Here is a 24,340-nt window from a genome sequence, read left to right on the forward strand (position 1 = left end):
GTCCGAGTTACATAAAATGACACCCTTTATACTGTAACATCATTTAGTCAGCTGTGGGTGCCTGCGGGGTTTGAGCACAGGGTCTGACCAAAGGGCCTGTTGGCCTGTCTCTGCACTCAACCCCACACCATGTTCAGCTAAAGCTGCGCGTAGTAGGACATGGTCAATGGCCAGGCAAGGCACACAACCCCCCTGCCACTGAAAGGGGTGAACATCGTACTTAGGTTAAAAAAAAAAAAAGTAGAAATTCACTGGAAAAAAACAAAGGCTAAAGTGAAATTATAGTTGGCAAATGTAATATTATGTTAGCTTACATTAAAAACAAAACCTTGGAAATCTAAGAAATTCAATGAAAAAAAGGTTAAGGGGACATTATAGTTAAATTAAAATATCATTTATCCATTTTAAACTCACAACATTGCAGGAATTCACCAGTCATAGTTATCTTAAGTAACTATAAATTGTGCCCAAAAGTTGCTATAACTCGTGCCCTCGCCATGCACTGCTAATTTCCTCCCATATTACATCACTCATGAAATGTTCTGTGACATCATTGACAGCATCACTGCAACCTTTGATATGACGTCGTTGATGACAATACTGTGCATTGTTACTTTAAGGCACCAGTTATAGTTAATTTACATATATTTTAATTGTTAATAAAAAATAAATAAGTATAATGTTAAAGGTGGACTGTAAAAAGAGGAAAATAAAGGATATGGTTAAAAAGGTCGAAAATATGAAGGATTAGTAGGAATATATTGAAAGATGTTAAAAAATGCAGAAAATAGGTAAAGGACAATAAGAACAATTATAAGTGTGTAGACTTATAGAAGAAAAAAGGATTAATGGTAGGACTGTAAAACATTTTTTAAATTTAAAGATATTTAAATACTAATAAATTATATACAAATATATTCCAGTAACGTGCTTGTGACTAAGGAATTCTTCATTAGTGGTGCCAGTGTATGTACCTGGCACAAGAATGCACACATTCCATAGAAAAAAATAAAGCTAACAAGGACTGTCATGCATGTCATAACACTGGTATCACCTCTTTATTAAGTCATTAAGTGAACAACAGGAACACTTTTTGTATATACAAATAGATAATGTGAAAGCTTGCCTGCATTGCAGTGGTACTCTCAATATAGGCACGAGGGATGAATTCACATAGATCCTATGGGTGCGTCTTCAACTGTGCTTATCAACATCTCTGAGGAAACCGTCCCAGCCCAGGGTGTTTCCTGTATCTATAATTTTCTTTTAATTTGTAAGGCTTATATACTTTAGGGATGAAAGCTTTACACGTGCAGTCTGTCTGTCATAGCAGGTAACCCATGTCATACTAGGAAAACACTTTTGCAGGCAGGCGATAATGTAATTGTGCATGCACACAACCTAAACGTCCAGGGAGATGAGGCAGTGGCAGCCCATGACTACCGGGGGACTTGATTGCAACACACTTTCCACTTACATGGTCTCTGGTACTGCTATATGTTATGTCGTTCATCAAGCGGGACCCTTCTAAAGAACTTCTTGTTATTGCAGTCTGGTAAGGTAGGACATCGTCTCAGAGTTTTTTTTATTGAACTGTGTTTGGTTATGACAATGGTAAAATGGAAAAACAATGTTGTATAGCACTCTAAGGGAGCCACAAATCATTTAACACTGTTTGAAAAATCCTAATAAATAAAATATATGTGTTGAATAAATTTATAGATTAATTATTGTGCAGTGATGTATTTAAAAATTAATGTGTTTATTTATTGAGGCAGTCAGGTGGAAATTTCGAACATGATCTTTGAATGTGATCTTGTACAAGGTGGGAAATTCATGATCTCTTCTGGAAATGTTTATAGTAAAGGAAGGAAAATGTGCTCAACATAGGTCAAGCCGGAATTAAAACAATATAGAGAGTGGGTGTACCTTACCATGATACTTTTGTGTTCATGACATGGATATGATGTTTTATCAAGGTAGTTTTGCTTAGGTCCCCTTTTTGGCATTAGAATTTCAGAATGGCTTAGGATATTATGGTGGGTGCCTCTATACCAGTCACACAATTTATTTATAAGATACTACCAATGGCGGTTGGTGCCAGTACCTCAAGGTTTAATGAACCTGAACATTCAATATATGAAGATAAAAATGTGCACTGAGCTGACTTAATTCTATAAGGTATTTAATGCTGTTGCTGCTAAGTACTCTGTCTTGAACTTGTAGTGTCCTGTGTGTCCTCCTTTCCTGCAGGCCTGAGCTGGTGTGTAGAATGCTGAGAGTAAATTATGTAATAGAATGTTGTTATGCGGTCTGGAGTGGAAGCTAGGAGCTGGGACATTTGGAGGGAGAATATAACCCTGACAGGACCTGTTTTGCTGTTGTTGTCACCTAAGAGATTATTATGAAATAAATTGTCTTCTACTGTTGTGTTGGAGACTGGTCAGGGGAATTTTGAGTTAAGGTGATGTATGATTAAACTCTGGTTTTTTTTTTTGTCTTGTGCCTTTAATATGTAGACTTAGAGATGATGGGAAAATGTTATTTTGAAGGAATGTGATGGTTTCCTTTCCCTGGCTGTTGTGTGACTTGAGTGTCTGTGACTCCTTATCCTGTGTACATAAATGATCTGTGGTCATTGTAGGTGTGCAAAGATATGGTGGTAGGGACTAATGTCCTTGGTGGTTGCAAAACTTGCACGGCTTGCACAGTTGTGCAGTGGTAGTCACAACGTAGTCATTGTCTTGTTTTTTATTTGACATCCGGTATGGGGAGCCTAATGTCTTGACCCGTCGCAGGGTTTCTGTGAGTGCCCTTTGTTGTCTTTTTGTCTAGATGGGTACTGAAGGGTGTAACAGGTTGATGAATGTGTAAGCTGTACAGGTTGAAGATTGAGAGATTGTGAATGATTGTCTCTGTATTTTACATGCAATGGGCTGACTATTCTTGTATACTTTCCTTTGATATATATTTTCTATATTAGCAAGACAACAGAGACATGTTTCTTCGTGTGCAACACATGATATATGACCTCGTGGAATGGCGATCTCAAATACTTTCTGGAACACTACCACAAGATGAGCTCAATGAACTGAAAAAGAAGATAACAGCCAAGATTGATTATGGAAATAGGTTTGGATCAATTTACTTTATTTGAATATAAAATCATGTAAATCAATGTTTAATTGATGTAATTAATTAAGAAAATATGATTGTGCATATGCATCTACGTTTATTACACCAAATTCTGCATGGTGATTGTAAGAAGAATATGGTAAATCTTGTGGGAAATGACTCTCATGGTGGGCTTTGAGGAGGCTAAAATAAAACTTCTTAAGCATTCTAAGAGCAGCATTGGAGCTCAGGATCTACTCATATGGAGGTGATGGAGAATATCACAAGAAGTAAAACATCTAGTTCAAGGAATAAAGGATGTAAGATCTGAAGCAAGATCATACAAATTTAAATATTTATGAAACTAATAGTAAATACAGGCTTAATGCATTTTTAAAGATGATTATTTCCTGATAAATTAAGTTCAGCCAGATAGATGTTAGTTAATGCTATTTTCTTCTGTCTCCGTATTTGCTTTTGATTCATTGAATGTATTTATCTTTTTCCTCATATTAATTTTAGTGAATATTATCATTGTTTTGTAAAGCATGCCGCTGCCCTTGGGTTAAAGAGCATTTTCTGATACAAAATAAATAAGACCAGTTCATATTTTCTTTCTAAATTATAGTTTTATTAAAGTTAAATACAGTTGCCTAAAATATGTAGTCAGTAAGCCAGGAAGGACAGGAAGAACCATTAATTTGCAAATTAGGTTCCGTTGAGTGTGTTTCTTTCCTTGAAGACATCTGGGCCAGCCTTCTACTGTCAGCAAGGTGTAAATCTTGCTTTGCTTTATTAGTGGGCTCTCCTTTTCAATACAAGGGAAAAAGAAAAAAAAACGGATGTGACAGAATGTTTGAAGTTTTCATTATGTTGGTTGTGCAAGAAAATTAGGTCTTACAGGATATGGCTATATCACAATGTAGTAGAAGTGGCTGTAAGTCAGCTTTCAGAAAGCATTGGATTGCTTTATAGTAGGTCGACATATATAGCAATATGGTTAGGGATCAGTAGCTTTTTGCACATAGTGACAGTCCACTGGTTTTATATTAATATTGGATTAAGAAATCTTTTCAGAGTCGAATTAATTACTGTTGCAGTGAACTTGCATACAAGGTTTGGATATCTCACCAGCACACTCAGAGAACCATCTGTATGCTCCATTTTCCATTAGAGCTCCAGTGCCTAGGAACCTGCATGGTCTAGCAGCCTTGCTTTTAGGGAGCATAGGAGAGAGAAACTGCAGAAGCCACTTCTTGTAGGCAAATGCTCATTTTATTAAATATGCCTGGCTATATACAGGAAAACTGATAGACTTACCATGGAGTTGTTTGTGATTTACGTGATTCAGAGTTCAACTTTCAAAATTCTGATAACAGTATGAAATACTAGTGAAAAATTCACAAGATCAGTGGAAGACCAAGTGTGCATTACATTTGTTGATAGAGAGAGGCTGTAGCTTCATCTATGTTCTGCAGCTCCTTGACAAAGCCAGAGACTTTTCCATATTTTTTATGTTTTTCACTGTATGCTAGTTTCAATTTAATTTTCTGAGGCTTTCTAGAACCATTTGACTTCATCCTGATGGCCTCACCCTTTGATGACAGTTAAGTTCATTAGGACACAGAATAAAGTGACCAAAAGAAGCCAGTCAGGGAATCTGGCAACTTCATATCCAAGATTTGCCATCACATAGGCACTTTACTCATGCAGCTGTTCCTTATGCTTCAGATTCCATTACCATGTAAATAGTGCATTGGCCAGCTTGGAGCTCTTCTGCTTTGGAAAATTATTATGCTCTGATTATATCCGAATTCTAAATCGCACACCAAGTCCAAATATAACTTTCTTCCACTAAGACAACCTCTAAAGCCCAATTCAACAACATCAATTTTCAATTCAGCCTATCTATGATGACAATGACAAAACTAATTTAATATAAATACCAACAACTTTACATATTTAGTTAAGGCGATTAACAATAATAAGGAACTATTTGGGAGCATAATTTGTTCACACACTTAACAACTTTAAATATGGTGCCATGCATTGATCCAAACTAGCCCTATCCCACCTTTAATAGGGCTTTGCTGTATACAATTGCCTTTCCTTCCTCTGATTCCAGGACATCCTGCAGTATACGCCATAATGTAAAATGTAACTTTTGTTCTGAAAGAGTAACAGCGTTTACATACTCTACACACAAAGAATCTGTCTTTTCAAGAATTGATATAAATACACGATACACTGTTCCTTTAGAAAGAGAAAAAAGAGTATAGGACAACCCTTAGGTTAGAAGCAAGTGCCCTCACACACCCAATTGGATGTCATGCTTCATCATCGGGCAAGCTCCTCGTCAGACCGGCACTGCAATGTCTGATGGGCACCCCTATAAGGGGGCTCTTTGCCGGAGATCTTTTCTCAGTAGCACTGTGCCGTGTTGAAACAAAGGTAGAAAGATCAATGTCTACTTATGGGCACTAAAGAGAGAAGAAGAGAGAAGGAAAAAATATAAAATTGGCTCAAGAATTGAGCTGATGAAGCTATGTCAGTTCACTTACAACAGAACCATCTCCCTGCTCTGCTTAAGAGGGTATTAGTCGGCATTTTATGTGGTTGCTGTAATTTAATGGACTCAATCCCCTTTCGAGGAAGTGTTCGCTAGGTAGACAGGTTGGCCAAGGGGCATAGAACATAACTTAATTTCCTCTCTGTAGGGAGAGGAGGAGAGAGTCTGCCTTATGCTTTAGCCAAAGGGATCAGGTCTTTAAATGCAGGACAAAACTGTTGGGATGGGTGATAATTTCAAATTCGTGAACTGGTTCTTCTTTTATTCAAGTCTATACTTGAAGATATCAGAGAAAAGCAGAGACACAAAGCCTGGGACATAAAAGGGAAATCCAAGTTGAATGATAAGTTGGAACGATATGGGATAAAACCCTTTTCTGAACTACAAACAGAATTTGATCAAGCTCGTAATATCTGGCATGCTCTTCAAAGCTACATCTTACAATGGCAACATTTACCTAATCACACCTGAGCAAAGTTAGATCTGTGGGTATCTGAGGAGAGGTTGGTGTGTCTAGATGTAATTGGTCTTTTCAAACATGAAATGGGTAGTCTAGTGACTGGTTTTAGCCACACAAAAAATCCTGGAGACCGTAATGAAGGATTTACTATGCAAACTATTTGTAGACTGTTATTAGATCGAAGCCATCTGGTTTGCAAGACATTCTGAAAGCTTCCCTGGGTATGCATTCCGCCCATTGCTTACCATTAGCTTTGTGTTTTGTAACTCACAGCTGCTTGCTTTTTATTTGGTGGCTTTATTTGTTTTTGGCCATTCAGCATGTCTTTGTCCCTCCTGTGGAGCAAGGCCTGTTTACCATTGCTCGTTATATTCCCCATGAGTGCGTGCATTCTGTAAACAGGCCTTTAAATATTGTTCTTATCTTGTCACATTTGCTGTGCATTCAAGGATAGAGGTCAAAAGTCAGGCTCAGTCTTCCGAGGGAGCTTGATGTATACTTTTCCTTCTCTGACTTCAAAGTGAGAGGATTTATGTGACAATCTCGGTTGTGCTAGAAGAAGGCTGTATGATATATTTTTCTAGCTCACAACACATTTTAAAGGTCTGTAAATGAACTGTGCAGATATTACAGAAAACATCAGAATTAGGAAAGCACAAGTGAAACACTCTTTTTGTAATTCTGAACTGCAGTGGAAACCAATATTTTAATAAGATAAATACAAATCAGTACACCATGTGATGCCATTTCCACATGTTAATGTTTATGGGCTGTACAGTTTTATAAATAAAACTGTGTCTGTGCAAATGTAAAGGTCATTTGACTTAATATGTATTCTCTATAATGGTAGTTTGCTACTAAACCATGTATACTCCTCTCTGTGACAGTCTGTGGCACTCCACACAAATCTACAACACTCCACTGTATGCCAAGCCACTCTGCGACACTCCATTCTATTACACTCTATGCCTCTCCACTCTATGCCACTCGACTCTACGGCAGTCCACAACATTCTGTCACTCCACTCCACACCACTTTAAGTCACTCAACTCCACATCTTTTGATTCCACTCTGCACCACTGCCCACCTCTGCACTCCACTCTATCCACTCCCCTTTTAACCACTCCACTCGGACACTCTACTGTGCTCCAAGCTACTCTACATCAGCCCACTCTACCACACTCTTCTCCATGACCCTCTGTGACACTCCACTCTACTCCATGACCCTCTATTACACTCCAAGACAGTCCACTCTATGCCACTTTACTCTGCCACTCCACACCACTCTATGCATTGGAACTCCATGACGCTCTGCGCCACTCAACTCTACGCCACTCCACTGGGTGCCGCTCCACTCCACCCCCACTATACCACTAACTTTTAACCATGCTGAGCAGCAGCCACACACTTGTACAACATTATTAAAACACATTGGCAAAGCCAGTAGCTCTGGCATAGGCACAACCTCTTGGCGTTGCTAATGGTTGTTTTTTGTTGTTTTTTTAAAGTGTTTTATTGGTTATAAAGATATAACGATCACAATACAACATACTAACATTGCAACAAAGGTGCTGTAAGTTCCAGTTCTCCTCCACACCTCTACCCCCAAATCTCAACCCCTCTTGTTACTTCTTGGGCATGCCACCCATCCTACATCAGTACCTCTGTCCTGCATATGTACAGATTTCTGTCTTGAAAGTAATGGTGCAAGAATCTGTCTGTGCAATTGCGATCCCTCTGCATCTGTGCATTGGTGATCCCTATGTAGTCCATCTATTTCTGTGGAATTTTTGTGTATTTTTTGGGGCATCCCCTGTACTCATTAAACTCGTTGTTCCCTACACACGCATCAGTTCAGACCTTTTCTCCATTCCTCAACTATCAACTTTCCTTCGGCAGGTGAGGTCTATTTTGGCCACTTTAAAGCTCATCTGCAACAGTGCCAGCTTATATCTTTCTTCCTCAATGTATGTGGTAATATGTAGGAGAATCATTTTGGAGACGTGGTATAGGGCGTCCCAGTACTTTACAATAAGCATGCGTTTTAGTGCAACCCCATATTGTGTGCATTAAATTTGTCCTCTTGTGTTGTACATCAGAGGCGACTACGCTCATTGTCCAAAGTTTGTCTCATAAGGTATACTCTAGGGAGGTATTTCAGTTGAATGAAACAGTCATGTTGCAGTTGCTGAAAGTCTTGGGGATTCCCTAGCTTCTGCCCTTCCGTTGTTTGAGAGTGCCCCTAGGTACATTACCAAGGCACTGCATATCATGGCAAAGGTGTCAGTCATATGGTGTATCAATAAACAATAGGTTTGTGCTATTTTTGTGCTCTCCCAGTTCACATAAAAATAGCTTTGCTTCCAAGAGGTTGTATTTGGGGAGTTCCTCCAATCCTGTTATGTGAGATATCAAGGAATGTCGCAGTTGGATGTGGCTATGAAGTTGCTTGTAGTTACTCTATATGGTCGAGTCTAACATTTGTGTGGTGCCCTCCAACAGATCACCAAAAAGTGAAAATACCTATGGTGTTCCATTTAAATAATTTTTACACTGCTGCTAGGTGGTGTACTACGGAACCCACCCATAGTAGTGTCTTTCCTGCGAATCTCTGGTTCAAGTCCATTGCCTTTGAGGCAGTTTCCCATGTCTGGAGCACCACCTTTGTCACAAGGGGAAGTGGAGTGTGTGTTTTCTAGTAGGTAGGGTCGCCCTCAATGTTACACCACCATTTGTTGATGATCACCAGTTGAGAAGCCCAGTAGTATGATTCAGTATCAGCACCTGCTACACCCCCTTTCTACATAGATTTGAAACACGTATTGAGTGCCAGGCAGGGAGATCCTTGATTCCATAAGAAACTACGGAACATGGCTTATATGTTGGGAAAAAGAAGTATGGGTAGATTTCTAATTGGCATAGGAAGTGGGGCAGTGAGACCATTTTGAATAAAGCAGAGTGGGTCATGAGGGAGGGGGAAAAGTAGACCATTCTTTAATGTTGGCCTCTAGCGCACCCAGTATCGGTTGGATATTCAGCTTCTAAACTACTGAGGAATTGAGAGGAATATGAACTCCCAGGTATCTGAAGCTGTGCATGACCATGTGCAGGTCGGATGCCCACTCCAGGTTCTGTGGAGGTGGGGATTTGGAAAGACAGGATATATTTAGGTTGATGGAGAGGTCTGTCATCTCCACGAATGTCCAAAGGATCTGAAGCACGCATGGGCCCGAGTTCTCATCGTCGGCCAAAATCAGAACATTATCTGCATATAATGCAATTATGTCCCAAATCACTGATTCCCAAATCTAACCCCATAGTAGTATGTTTACTGTTGATGAAGATACTATATACAATTCGATTTGCTGGCTTTGTTTTTTTCTCTAAAAATAAAGTTTAACAAGCATTGACACAGACAATATGTCTTTGTCGTGAAAACTATTAGCTTTGCTATTTCTTTATTTTCCATATATAGCCACAGCAAATGAGGAGACATTTTTTTTAATACAGTATCTCATATTTTAGAAAAACCCATTCGAAGATGCACAGTAGTAGTAGTGGACAGTGGTGGCTATTTCTGAACGGAATTTAACTTAATACAAGGCATTGAAAGTTGCCCACTGTGCATAATTGTATGTGTGTGAACAACAATTTTGAAATGGTTTAAAAGAAATTAGATTACCTTTTCTCTATAGCAAGGCAGGCAGTCCTGTATTTGCAAGTGGACTTTGTGGGGTGAGGAGAGAGTGAGCATTTAAGGGGGATTATGAAGAACTAGGGATGTGGGAAGAAGGGGGGAGCAGGGAGAGAGAGGGAGGGTTGAACATAGTCCCTCGTGTACTGCAGTGCAAGGAATGATAGCACTAAAAGGATACAGTATCAAATCAAAACACTGATACTGAAATACTCCTTAGGGACAAATAAAAGTAGGGTGAACAGCGAAAAAATTGGGAGTAGGGAAGTAAGTTAGGCAATAAAGCCAATTAGTCATGCGTAAGGGACTGACTCAAAGCCCCCTCTAAGTGTATATATTTTTATGTGTACATTTTCATTGACATTTTAACATGTAAGATTACATTTGTCTGACAACCGTCGGATCTTATACCAAAGCAAGATAAACAACCCCCCAGCTCTATTGTGACAGACGTCATGGAGGGACAACAACCTTCAAATAGTCACAGAGTTTTTAAAAAAAAAACCTTTTAATTGTACATTTTCAGAGAAAATACTTCAACACATAACAAAAAAGCAGTTGGTGTGGTATAAGGGTAGATGTACATAAGATGGCATTGCCGTGACCATTTAAACCTTTTTGTGTCTTTACACTGGCATTTTGTAGGGCGTCCCATCTCACCAAACCTGGGAGTGTAGTGATGTGCCACATTAATACCTAGGTCTCATCTCCCCCTAATTATGTCTGAGCACCCCCATTCAGGTCTGTGCTGTCACCAGTATATGTGGCTGCACTTATTTCCATCAGGGTGCACGAGTCCCGCCAGAGCTGGAGGTCCTCCTCCACTTTCTTGTCCTGTCTACTCGTCTTCATGTGTACCTCATTGGCTAATGCCCACTCCTGTACGTCTCCTTGCCAGTATTCGTGAATATTCACATAATGGAAACTAGGAAGCATACAAATGCATGGCCCTTGATACTGCTGGCCATGCAGGACCATATGCTACCATTCCTGTGTCCCTCACATCTCGGATCTGATCCATTCGAGTCCGTCGTCACACGCCCTGATCCTCCCCACTTAAGGGGTGCCTCACATTATGTGGTGCCAGCAGTTCCACTAGCATTGCCACCCATGCCTTCATATCATCGGTCAGTTTGTTGACCCTCGCCATCTTGCACATGTGGCTTTCTTCCACACCTGCCCACACTACCATGTCCCTTAACCAGTTAATTAGGATTGCCACCACTCTAAGTATATGTAATGCATTCAGAACCATAATTATCCAACAGACAGCTAAAGTTATCTGTAGCTGAGACCTAAAAAAAGGAACAGTGAAGCAAGGGAAAAGAAGACGACTCTGTTGCTAGTGAATATCATTTTGTTTTTATTCTTTATCTGAGTTTCTGACTTTCTGTATACCTCTTTTCATTGTTAACTAATAGAAATAGGAGAGCAACTTCTAGCTGATGAAATGACAAATGAATACTGCTTGTAAGTGATCACACACATTTGAAGGACCACCGCTGAATGCCACCTTGTTGCTAACTTACTTGGGGAGGGGGCTGAGGATAATTGTGTGCCTATGACAGAGCCAGCTCTTTTTGCGGGTCCTGATGGGGACAAACATGAATATGTGTTGTGAGCATGTTGAGGGGTGACTAGTTTTGTTTCATATGGAGTTTGTTAGAACCCCCTCTTTGGAAAAAGATAGACCGAGAAAGCACTGAAAACCAAAGTGGTTCTATGTGCTTTTCTTTATATTGCAGAAGGATACTGTTAGAAATGGGGTTTTTGGTTGGCAGTCAGGTTACCCTCTGTCCAAGCAAAAGCCCTCACTCTAGTCAGGGTAAGTCACACACTATCCAAGATTATCCTGTGCCCACCCTCTGGTAGCTTGGCACGAGCAGTCAGGCTTAACTTAGAAGGCAATGTGTAAAGTATTTGTGCAATAAGTCATACAATACCACCATATAACACCACAAAAGTACACCACACAGTGTTTAGAAAAATATATAATATTTATCAGGATAATTGTAGGTCAAAAAGAATAAAGATGCAATGGAAAATTGTAGAACTATCACAGGAAAGTGATATAAAGTGTCTTAAGTCTTTAGAATGCAATACAGTGTCTTTCAAGCACAAAGTACCTGGTTTCTGGTGGAAAATCTCCTCAGAGGGCCACAGGAAAAGGGATGCGTGGAAAAAGGGTGTGTGCGTCGATTTCTCCTCAGCACACAAAGACTTGCGTCGTTCTTTTCCACGCGGGGAAGTCGGGCGTCGTTTTCCGGCGCGCAGACAGTCTCTTTTCGTGGATCGCGGGGATTACCAGATGTCCCGGGTCTGTGCGTGGATTCTCCTACTTGTTTTCCGGCTGCGCGTCGTTCTGCGGGACTGCGCGTCGAAGTTTCGATCTCACGGCAGGCGTCGCGTCGATTTCTCCTTGGAAGTCGGGCGGCGTTGTCCTTGCGAGGCCGTGCGTCGAAATTTTGGTCTCACGGCAGGCGTCGCGTCGATTTCTCCTCGGAAGTCGGGCGGCGTTGTCCTTGCGAGGCCGTGCGTCAAAGTTTCGCGTTCACGGTAGGCGTCGCGTCGATTTCTCCTGGAAAGTCGGGCGGCGTTGTCCTTGCGAGGTGGTGCGTCGAAGTCTCGATCGTCCCGAGAGCGTCACGTTGATCAGCGTCGGTGTGCGGCGTTTTTCTCGCCGCGAAACAAGCTGTGCGTCGAAATTTTCGGCGCACGGAGCGTCCAAGTGAAAGGAAGAAGTCTTTTTGGTCCTGAGACTTCAAGGAACAGGAGGCAAGCTCTATCCAAGCCCTTGGAGAGCACTTTCACAGCCAGACAAGAGTTCAGCAAGGCAGCAGGGCAACAGCAAGACAGCAGTCCTTTGTAGAAAGCCGACAGGTGAGTCCTTTGAGCAGCCAGGCAGTTCTTCTTGGCAGGATGTAGTTTCTGGTTCCGGTTTCTTCTCCAGCAAGTGTCTGATGAGGTAGGGCAGAGGCCCTGTTTTATACCCAAATGTGCCTTTGAAGTGGGGGAGACTTCAAAGAGTGGCTAAGAAGTGCACCAGGTCCCCTTTCAGTTCAATCCTGTCTGCCAGGGTCCCAGTAGGGGGTGTGGCAGTCCTTTGTGTGAGGGTAGGCCCTCCACCCTCCCAGCCCAGGAAGACCCATTCAAAATGCAGATGTATGCAAGTGAGGCTGAGTACCCTGTGTTTGGGGTGTGTCTGAGTGAATGCACAAGGAGCTGTCAACTAAACCTAGCCAGACGTGGATTGTAAGGCACAGAAGGATTTAAGTGCAAGGAAATGCTCACTTTCTAAAAGTGGCATTTCTAGAATAGTAATATTAAATCCGACTTCACCAGTCAGTAGGATTTTGTATTACCATTCTGGCCATACTAAATATGACCTCCCTGCTCCTTTCAGATCAGCAGCTGCCACTTCAACAGTGTATGAGGGCAGCCCCAATGTTAGCCTATGAAGGGAGCAGGTCTCACAGCAGTGCAAAAATGAATTGAGGGTTTTTTACACTACCAGGACATATAACTACACAGGTACATGTCCTGCCTTTTACCTACACAGCACCCTGCTCTAGGGGATACCCAGGGCACACATTAAGGGTGACTTATATGTAGAAAAAGGGGAGCTCTATGCTTGGCAGGTACTTTTAAATGCCAAGTCGAGGTGGCAGTGAAATTGCCCACACAGGCCTAGCAATGGTAGGCCTGAGACAAGGAAAAGGGGCTACTTAAGTGGGTGGCACAATCCGTGCTGCAGGTCCACTAGTAGCATTTAATCTATAGGCCCTAGGCACCTGGAGTGCACATTACTGGGGACTTATAAGTAGATTAAATAGTTCAATCAGGTATGATCCAAAGTTACCATGTTTACAGAGAGAGAGCATATGCACTTTAGCACTGGTTAGCAGTGGTAAAGTGCGCAGAGTCTAAAAACCAGCAAAAACAGTATCCACAAAGTGGAGGGAGGCAGGCAAAAAGTTAGGGGTGACTACCCTAAGGCTGTCAGGTCTAACAGATACCCTTTAGGTAGACATATTGCTTCAACAAAATGGAGGGGCATTTCATCTGCATCTCGTTAATGTAAGCGACCTGAAGATGTTGTAGATCATATTGACCTTCTGAAGTTCCTTTTGATAAGTATTATTCAAGTGGTCTGATTACATACAAACACACCCGTATTTCGATGCCCGTTTGAATACGTTTGTTAAAATGAAATCTTTGCAGATAGTTCCTAATATCAGTCACATTTGTAACCAAAATAAAGTTTCAAATCTGCTATTACAGATAAGTAACTTTTTCTTGCTTCGTGTTAAACCCAGCATTGGTGTAAATGTGTGCATATATTTTCGATGTTTTCTCAAAATATGTGCTTTGGGTGTAACAATGTTCTCTGCCTTTTGGCTTTATCAAACTGTTTATCAGAATGAATGTTGCCCTTTTTACCTGATTAAATACAAATGCAAACAAAGGACCATTATCAGTTATGTGTTTAACAGTTTTTTAGATTGCTCGTTTTTCTCTTCATTGCTCTCGGTGATAAGCTGACCCTGTTGTCTCCAGAATACCATACACATAACTGGGCATCTTAGTTTAATTTCGACGCCTTTTCTGTACAAAATGAATGTTAGTAAGTCAATTTTACATTTTACTCATCCTCTGATGTAGAACTCTCGATCTGGACTTGGTTGTGAGGGATGAAGATGGGAACATTTTAGATCCAGAACAAACCAGCACAATCAGTCTTTTCCGAGCCCACGAAGTAGCTTCTAAACAAGTTGAGGAAAGGATACAAGAAGAAAAGGTAGGTCTGTGGTCCAGCTGCTGTGACATCATGAGCCAGAGAGGAGCCAGTCATTAATTTGCTTTCTAATTTAGCAGACATGAGAAAAATGAAGAGCATTTGGAAGTTATAAATATTGATAATGTCAATGGGTAAAGTACATAAACTCTGGGTTGGGAAACTAGATAAATGCTTCCTGTTCCTGATCAGCGATTGCCTTTCTTCCATTTGTGTCATTCCAAAGAGCATCATTTTCCTACTAAGCCGGCACCACCATAAAAACTGTTGTAAAATAACGCCACTGGATGTGCAGAATTATATAAACCTGGTATGAAGAATTCTCTGTCCTTGTTTCAGTGGAAAAAGTCCCTTGCAACGTGATAACAGTATAATGTAATATGTGGTGTTCTGGGAATGACGTTCAAGGTGCTGAAGGAATCTGCACCTATTTGGTTGGTTAATAAATAAATGGTTCGTAGCACCTCATTAGCTATGCTCGTAGACTTCTACCAAACCCATGTTATTGTTCTTTAAAAAAAGAAAAGAAATGATGCTTGTGAAGAACATAATAGAACGTGTCAGATTCAAGTTAAGATTAGAATAAATATTATTGGCAAGGCAGATTATATCATTGTTGACAAAGAATATGACATAAAAATAAGGACATTACAGTAGATCTGCACATTATGGGTTTTGCAGTTTTGAACTGGATGTCTGCATGTAAACATAAATACAGCTGGAGAGTGACTTGCTTAATGTTATCTTTCATGTCTGCCATTTCTGCCCCCTTTTAAGGTCGAGCATACCAGACAAAGAACATTCAGGGACTTGGGGCCTGCCCATTGCTTACCATTGGTTGACTTTCCTGCCACTCTAATTTTCCTACTTCCTATTCGTGCCCCATCTTGTCAATCTTGTGTTAGTTCTTCCCAGGGATCACAGCCTGTTAATCATCCCTTTTGATTAGCTGGTTTGCACGCTTTCGCTGAGCGCTTTTGTTTTTGGTTAAGTAGTCCATGAGAGTGTTTGTGTTTACTAGCTGTCTCCCTAGTGCACTTCTCTCCCTCTGCACTCCCTGTTACTCACAGTTTTCATGCTTTTCTCCTTCACCCTTCATGTGGCGCTTATTCTCATGTTGTCCCTCCATTGCTTTCTCGCTTGTGTGCTTCTCACCCACCCTTTCCATGTTACTCTGTTGTTTGTTGCTTCTCATCCCCTCTTCTACTCTCCGTGTTGCTTCCATCCCCCACCATCCTTTATGTTCCTTCCCCAACTCGTGACCTCCTCTGTCACCTGTTGCTTCCCCTTCCCACACCCCGTGTTCATCTCCCCCACCCTCGCCCTCCATCTTGCTCCCAACCATCCTCGCCCTCTTTGCTTCTCCCCTCCCAGCCCTAATTCAGAAAAGTGCTTTTTCACATTTTTACTTATTTTTTTATTTGGTAATCTACCTTGGGTTCATTGGCATCAAATTATGGATGGAATGGTTGGATTCATCTCAGCCACTGCCATTCATTTGGGCTGCATCCCAGTCCATCATTTTTCACCCACAACGCCACCTCATTGTGGACCTAGCCGGATGCAAATCAGTCTTAATCCTGCTCCAGTAGGAAAAGTCCAGCTTAAACTGCCAGGCCAGGTCCTCCCTAAACTCGAATAAAAGCAACCCAGGACTGGTTTTATCCTTACTGGGGATCATCAGCAAGGTATAGCTTAGTTCCAGTGGCACAGTGAGCACAAGACCCAAGTCTGGGCTTACCTATTACACTCATAGCGTCAAAAACATAGTGATGGATGTAATTCTTTAATTAATCTCAGCCACTGGTTTGGATGCATGACTTTGTGAATGAAACGTTGCTTTTGCGGAGGTGCGACAGTGTAAATCATTTTTGGACACCTGTAATATGCACTTTTCATTTATTTTCTCAAAAAATATGCTAATGCATGAAAAAATTTTGTGGATCAGGCACACCATTTTCCTTCACTTTAAAAAAAAAGGTAATCACACTCTATGGCATGTAATATAAAGTTTTCACATATCCTACAATATATTGGAAAATATTGGGTACAGTGCCTATCAGTCGCTATTGGATACTTCTGTGTCAGATTGCGTACTAAGTCCCTCCCCCCAACCATGGGTTTGCATATCTCGTTGTTGGCCCGTTTCGGTTCATTGTTTTCGGTCACTAGGACCACCCAGTGATTCACAGATTGTGCTGTAGATTCCCGATTAATGCAGTGGGGTCTGCTGGCTGTACCCCTTATCGGCGCATGGATCTATGATCGTGCAGCTGGATGCTCATCTCCAGCCGCTCCTCCTAGTGGGCTGTGCATCGACTTTTAAAGTGCTTTTTGTGCTTTTCGGGGTCTAAAACGTAAACACGTTGAGTTGAAATGGAAGAACATAGCAGGGAATCCAAAAATCTATTTATGTAAATAGAAAACACAAACCACAAGAGTCGGGTTTTGAGTACTTTTTGTCTATGTTTAATGGTGATTTCTGTGATATCTTAGATACTAGAGTGGCAGTCATTGTTTTAATCATATGTTGTATTTTTATTTATTGCAGTCTGAAAAGCAAAACAACGACATTACCAGACAAGCCAAGTTTGCAGCTACTCCCTCGTTCTCCTTGTTCGTTAATTTGAAAAATGTAGTGTGTAAAATAGGCGAAGATGCTGAAGTGCTGATGTCCCTTTATGACCCCGTGGAATCTAAATGCATCAGGTTGGGCAGTTTTTTCTGTACCATGTCCATACATGTGTTGTTTAAATTATGAATAATGTTCACTTTTTAACAGGTTAGTAGTCGCGTAGCCACCTGTTTATATGAGATGTGCATGTTCTTTTTTCATACACAATAATATTTATTAGTCAAAATATACAATTTGCAAGGAAATATTTTAAAACCGCCTAGGGTCAAATTGGGTTGAAAGGTCACCTGTAGCCGTTTGGACAGTTGAAGCTGTCTATCAGGAGCACCTGACGCAGTGCACGTGGCAGCTGTGGGACGTGGTGAAAGCACACAAGTCGCCCACGGATTGAAGTATCCTACCGCCTGTGGCCCTTTCACAAGATGCCATATTTATTTTGGCAATTAAATCCCGGGCCCTTTCAGAGGAAGGGTCACAATGCCGGTGCCTCACTAAGGAGAACTGACACACAGTTCTGTTCACTCGCGAAGGAATCTTCCCTTCTGAATATTGGTGAGGCGGGATTAATACACATCCTCTCTGCATTGTCAGGTTTCAGCACATCTGGAACAGTTCAGAGGACTGGCCTATAATTTAATTAGTAGACATTGCATATATAGTTTTCATTGTACATGTGAAGGGGTCACGCTTATTTATTTATTAGTCAAACAAGGCTTCATGGCGCGAAAATATTGCACAAACTGCCCATTTGCTCTCAGAAGGAGAGGCACATCTTGCAATGTTAATGGTTGGTTACTGCCAGTTTCTTAAATTCAAACGGAATTTCTGTAGTGGAACCTGCTAATACTTATTGTTGTTTTTCTGACAAGTTCGGATATACTACAATGAAGTTCCTTATAATGCGACAGTTAACCATTTAATGTTTAATGGTTCCTTAAAACTGTGTACAACTATCTTCAAATCGGATAAAATAATTGTGTTTTTGTTATATGAAGTCGAATGGTACCCGTAATTACTGTACTTTCTCTTTATATTTTTCTGCAGTGAGAACTATCTTGTACGATGGTCCAGTTCAGGATTGCCATTAGACATTGATAGGTTACACAATCTCCGAGCAGTATTTACAGTAAGTTATTTTTTTCCATTCTTTGATTCATTATCATCTTATCTTCTTTCTTTGAATCTGCCGTTCATCCTTTCGATTAACTAACTTTTTTTTTTTTTATCTCTAAACAAATATCGATGTCTGGGAATAGGCAAAAATCATGCAGAATTGGTATTGGGTGTTACATTTTGTGTTTAGTGTGTGTATATAATATGTGTGTATATATATATATATATATATATATATATATATATATATACATTTGCATATACGGTTATCAAAATGTTTTTGCTATATGAAAATATTAAATTAATGGCATAGAGACTGTGAAGATTTTCTTTGCAATACATTATGAAATGCTTTCAAAGTAATTCAGAAAACAATCATTTTTAGGACCTTGGTAGCAAAGATCTGAAAAGAGAGAAGATATGTTGTGTGTGTCAGATTGTGAGATTAGGACGTATGGAACTAAGAGACAACAATACAAGAAAGCTGACGTCAGGATTACGGCGGCCCTTCGGAGTTGCAGGTATTATTGAATGCTGCATGGTACTGGAAAATATTCACTGTTGATGCTCGTCATAATACAGCACTCTGAAACATCTGGCGTCTTGCACTGTGATTATAAATTGTGTTTGGACAAAAGATAAATTGAGTTTATATATAAGTAGCCTCATTCGTGTGATCTGTTAGTATACAATATCGTTGTCCCAATATCAAGACACCTCTACGGACACAAAACAAAACCTTCTCATTTTACTGGCCAACGAGTTGCTAAGTCATATTGTATGAAAAGAGTTGGGGTTAACCACTAACACATAAATTGTTCCTATACTTCAATAAGCTTTCGACATATCCAGTCATAATTCCTTCTATTAAAAAATAATGTTCTGCTTTCCCTCATATTAAACAAACATTGCCTTCACAAAGCTGAAATCCATCATGCCTTCCCATACCTTGCAAAATACTTATAACATGTCTTTACACGTTCAAAACTGTCCACATTAGCAATCATGGGCCATTTTTTAAGGTTTCTCATTCAGTAATGGGGGCCACTTTTATTTTGGTGCCCAGGCTTATTTTCTGCTCAGTCTGACAGGTTATTTGTCATTTTACACCCTGACCAGCCCTTGGTAAAAATTGATTCAGGTATTGCACGTCATCCTGGGAATTTGTTTGGTATGTTAATCGTCATTCTAATAGCAGAAAATCAAGGATTATCTAAAAGTAAGTTCTTTTTGTAAATTCTGTGTTTTACTGGATTCTGATTCAATGAACATGTGAACACGCACATACCTTTTAATATCTGTGCGGCTGCCAAGTATTTTGCCCCAGAAAAACAATATATGTAAAGAACAGTTTATGAAGTGCACGTAGCAGCAATATTATTTTGTCCAAATTTCGTATTATAATGGCAATTCACTGTGGTGGTGATTTCATACTGGAAAAACATTACATCTTTTTTTTAACTAGACCTAGGAAAAGCACATTCTTTTTTTCTTTTATTTATTTGGTTTATCAAGGTTTTCTTCTCTTTTGTTAAACTGACCTCTTCGACTGACCTAAAAAGAATTCTTCTGTGCTTAGAGGAATTACACAGAAAAGTTAAAATTAAATTGTATTAATTAAGCAAGTCTTTGATACATTATGTTTGCATCGTGACTGTGTTTAATGAACTGACTTTTCATGATTGCAGTAATGGATGTCACAGACATAATTACTGGAAAAGTCGATGATGAAGATAAACAACACTTTATTCCATTTCAACCGTAAGTACAGAGCTCCTGAGAACCCTCTAAGGTGATTCCGAAAGGATTTGATTATGAGAAGGCGAAATGCCTTGCAAAGTTAATTAACTTGTGATCTTGACCTGCCAGATCCAGAGCTCCAGGAATAGATGTGCATTGCGATCCGAGGTGGAACTGGGAAAAGCATTATTCGTGCCGAAAAATTCGTGACATTTCTGTGTTCTCTCGTCCTAAAATATATGTTAGTTCGATGAGTTTCTCAAATATCCATTTGTAAAAGTGTAAAATAAATGCTGGGTGTCGAGATGAAACGCGAGGTACATTCAGGAACGAGAATTTTCAATTTTTTATATATGTCGAATTTTCAGAGAGATAATTGGTTAGGGTAGAGTAGATAAAGCAGTTTTACTATTATGATCTTGATGTCTGCTGATGTGAGTTGCAATTAGGGTACTGACCGTATATAGTGCTGGATGCTTCATGAAACCTCTGCCTTGAGTGTAAAAAAAAAAACACACACACACACACACCTCCCTCATCTTACACTCATACAAACTGCTTAATTGTAAAAGTTCGTTACTTTAATCTCTGCGACACCAATAAGAGTTTAGCACATATAGTCACAGGAGACGCCCATGCTTTTGACTAGCCATTCTCATACTTGTACAATTTAGAGTTGGACATTCTCTTAATGTAGCTGGTTCTCAAAGCAAATGTCCTGTGTATTGCTATCAAATTTGAGTGAGGTGGAGGGGCAGAGTGGATGCGGGGACGAGGAGGAGACATCTATGGGGGAGCAGAGATGAGGCAGCTAGAACTGACGCTTCTCTTCAAAGCTGTGGTGTGGAAGTTTTCGGTGCACCGCAATATGATTAGTATGTGGATGCCCCGCTTGGTCTTGTGTGGATGATGTGTCCTCAAGAAAGGGAGCCATGCCTCTTGCCAGAGACCGACCGATGTGGCAGTAGCAGAGGGTCTGAAGGAGTGAGAGGAGACACCGCAGGCGTCTCCTCTCACTGTATCCACCCCCTGTAATGCCATCCCTTTCTAATAGCACATGGGAAGGGATTGCATGGTTCCTCAACAAAACCCAATAGCCATTGAATTCGCGCTTCCACCATTGTAACCAAATGTTATCTGCGCATAAACTCACTTATGATATAGAAGAGCCATTACAAATGACACCAACAGTGACATTACATATCACCTTATCATTGACATCGTTGGTATCACTCTAGATACAGTGTAATTTCATTGCTTGGATATGAAATACTGTGATATTTGGTACAAAAATATTCTGAGTTAACGAACAGCCCATTTGGGTGCAAATTATGGTTTTCATAGCAGGGAATCAAGTTATGATGTGTGTACTGGATCAAAATTGGCAAAAAAAAATGATTCCTAGATTTTCTTGTAGAAACGTAATATCACTATAACTGTGTTTATTTGAATCTTGACCTATTGTGCATCATGCCAACACATACAGTGGGCGTTGGGGCAGTCCATTATGTGCAATAAGGTTGCTTTATTGTCAGTCTTATTTGCTTGCATCTTAACCTTTTGCCATCCTTCCTCTTCTTGTGTTTGTCTCTTCCCTGGAGTACCCATGCATGGTGATGCAGTCACACACATACTTCATCATGCTACGTTGCTGTAGCATTTCGCATATTTGTGCATACCTGATGATGCGTGCATTCGTGCATACAGGTCAGCAGTTTTTTTTCCCTGTGGATACTGCACATTTAAGACCATGATGTAAGTGTTAGTTGTCTGATCTAACCACTGTTGGAAATTGCAGACTTGAAAATTAGTATATTGGTTATCAACTTGGAGTGCATTAGTACCTGAAGCACTTGGACAATGGTGATAAGGAACAGTTCTCAAAATGTATCCTGTTAACTCACCACTGACTGCCGTACCACAGAGCATAGGCCTCACAGCTAAACTCATGGATATTTAATTTCTCCTGTCACATGATTACATCTGTTCTTAGTGCATCTACAACAATGCCCCTAGATACAACTAGTAAAATTAATTTTGGTAGCTAAACCGAATCTTCCTGTGTTTATTTAATTTATGTCTGCTGCATACTTTTATGTTGTATTTACATAGTATGCAAAATCTGAATTCATGTTATTGAATTTGTAATTATAGAATAAATGTCATGGGGATAATAATGGTACTGCAGTACATGTAGATGCATCGGCGTTCTTGTTACGTTTTTAAATCACCATTAATTTTTAAAGAAGTAAAGGTGTTGGCAATCGCTATTTATGAAACTTAGAAAAAAAATGATATCTTGGCCTTTCTACCAGCAGCCATTTTTCTGTCCTGATGCATGATTCTGTTAACACCTGCAAAGTATTGCACCAGACTGGAAGAAGTTTGCTTTTCTTCTTTCAAGGAGATTATCATTTTCTCTATTAACGATCTTCCTATCTCTTTCTTGTCACCTTTTCTGTTCTTTTGTCATTTGTTAACTAATAATTACTTTTTGTCACAACACGTGATATGATCATCTGTGTCCCCTTGTTATTGTTACTTCCGGTTTTCTGTGCCCCTTTTCTTGTGGTGTTGGTTGTTTTGTACATATTCCAGGATAGCATTGGATGACGCCATTCGACAAAAGCAGCTCAACATATCCCGTTTTTCACCCAGGGTGGCAGGAGAAAACGACTTCCTTCAGAGTGTTATCAACAAAGTGATTGCTGCTAAAGATGTAAACTGCAAAGGGCAGGGTAAGTAGTAAGCGACTCTGTGTTCTTGCATTTCACCAGTCTGAAAACATGTGTCACTTTTTTTGCAGCAAGTTGATAGCATTTCACATTTCTATTTTTATGCAGTTGTTTAACTGGTTTTCATGCAACTATTTTCTCATTCTTCATTGTCAGAACTGACATCTGACAGATCTTATGGGCCTTTACTTACAGACTATTGATAGCATTAGGAATAGAAGGGCATAATTCAGCAAGGATTGTAGGGAGTGCATGTAATTAGAAAACTGTTTATTATTAAATAGATAAACCTTCTTAAAGCAAATGAAGCAGTTTGTAGGAATTGGTATGCCATATGAACACACACATGCAGGAAACCATTGGTGATAAGTGGATTGTTTGCCTGCGCATCTGTAGTTATTACATAAGAACAAAGACAGTGAGAGGCTGAAGGTTCTCTCACTTAACAACAGCACTAAAAACTATTCCCCTTCCAGACCCCTGAAGTCTCCACAAAGCCTATCACTAAACTCCCTTTCTCATAATTCAAGTAATACAACTTTGACCATTTTATTGACTGTTGCATATGAAGTAAAATAGAATGCTAAGGGCCTGGTTGCGACCTTGGCGGAGGGGGTTACTCCATCACATACGTGACGGAAATCCATTCCGACACATTACAAGTTCCTTGGGATATAATGGAACTTGTAATGTAGTGCGCAGGATATCTGTCAAGTTTGTGATGGAGTAATCCGCTCTGCCAAGGATGTAATCAGGCCCTAAATCTTTTTGAATAGCAGTTGACTTAAAACATGTATCATTTGTCACTTGGGGCATCGTGTAAAGTTTACATTTACTTATAATGTTTTATTAATTTGTACATGTTAATTACATGATGGAAATGCTGGCATTTTACAGGAAACAGGTTGTCTAGTGATTTCTTTTACAAACAATGAAAATACAGCTGATTCAGAAGCAGTTGTCAAATAACTAAAGCCAGCATCTTTTTGATGGAAAAAAAGAGATTAATGTACTAATATTTGATTCATAAAAAGTGGCTGCAAATTGGCCACATCGTTTGTGCGAACCAATTCTGTTTTTACCAACCATCCTATGTACAATTATGTTGGATCACAAAATACCGGATTGCAGAATGACTTGTGAAAAACAATTACATTGCAACCCCCCTGCGATTGACCACTGTCACAGTCATAGGCCAGCAAGGGTCAACAGATTACCATGTCTGTGACTGTTTTTAAATAAAGAACTTTTTTAAAATGCTGCCTGTTTTCCTTGAAGGACATGGCTCTGCTTTTTAAAAAAAAGTCCTCTTTTTATCAAAATGTTTCACAGAGTGTTGGCAAATGGATCTACTGCCAGCTCTCCCTGAAACTTGTTTCAAGATTCACAAATGGAAACGTCCAAAGAGGGCCCCTCACCCTTTGCAAATCTGTTAGTATCCCAGTTTGGAAGTCAGTAACCTATCAATATTTTGAAACCAGATTC

General features: G+C 40.0%; 1 protein-coding gene across 1 annotated transcript in view; it reads left to right on the forward strand.

The window, feature by feature from the left end:
* DOCK1 (dedicator of cytokinesis 1) overlaps positions 1-24,340 on the forward strand; it is a 1,072,828-nt gene that overhangs the window by 122,489 nt on the left and 925,999 nt on the right. Inside the window, exons 6-12 of the mRNA XM_069239713.1 lie at positions 2,984-3,132; positions 14,500-14,635; positions 17,184-17,341; positions 18,312-18,393; positions 18,766-18,901; positions 20,069-20,141; positions 22,779-22,858. Of these exons, the coding sequence (XP_069095814.1) occupies positions 2,984-3,132; positions 14,500-14,635; positions 17,184-17,341; positions 18,312-18,393; positions 18,766-18,901; positions 20,069-20,141; positions 22,779-22,858 (814 nt within the window). The remainder of the gene's footprint in view (positions 1-2,983; positions 3,133-14,499; positions 14,636-17,183; positions 17,342-18,311; positions 18,394-18,765; positions 18,902-20,068; positions 20,142-22,778; positions 22,859-24,340) is intronic.

This window comes from Pleurodeles waltl, chromosome 6, assembly GCF_031143425.1.
Source record: "Pleurodeles waltl isolate 20211129_DDA chromosome 6, aPleWal1.hap1.20221129, whole genome shotgun sequence".
Taxonomy (NCBI): domain Eukaryota; kingdom Metazoa; phylum Chordata; class Amphibia; order Caudata; family Salamandridae; genus Pleurodeles; species Pleurodeles waltl.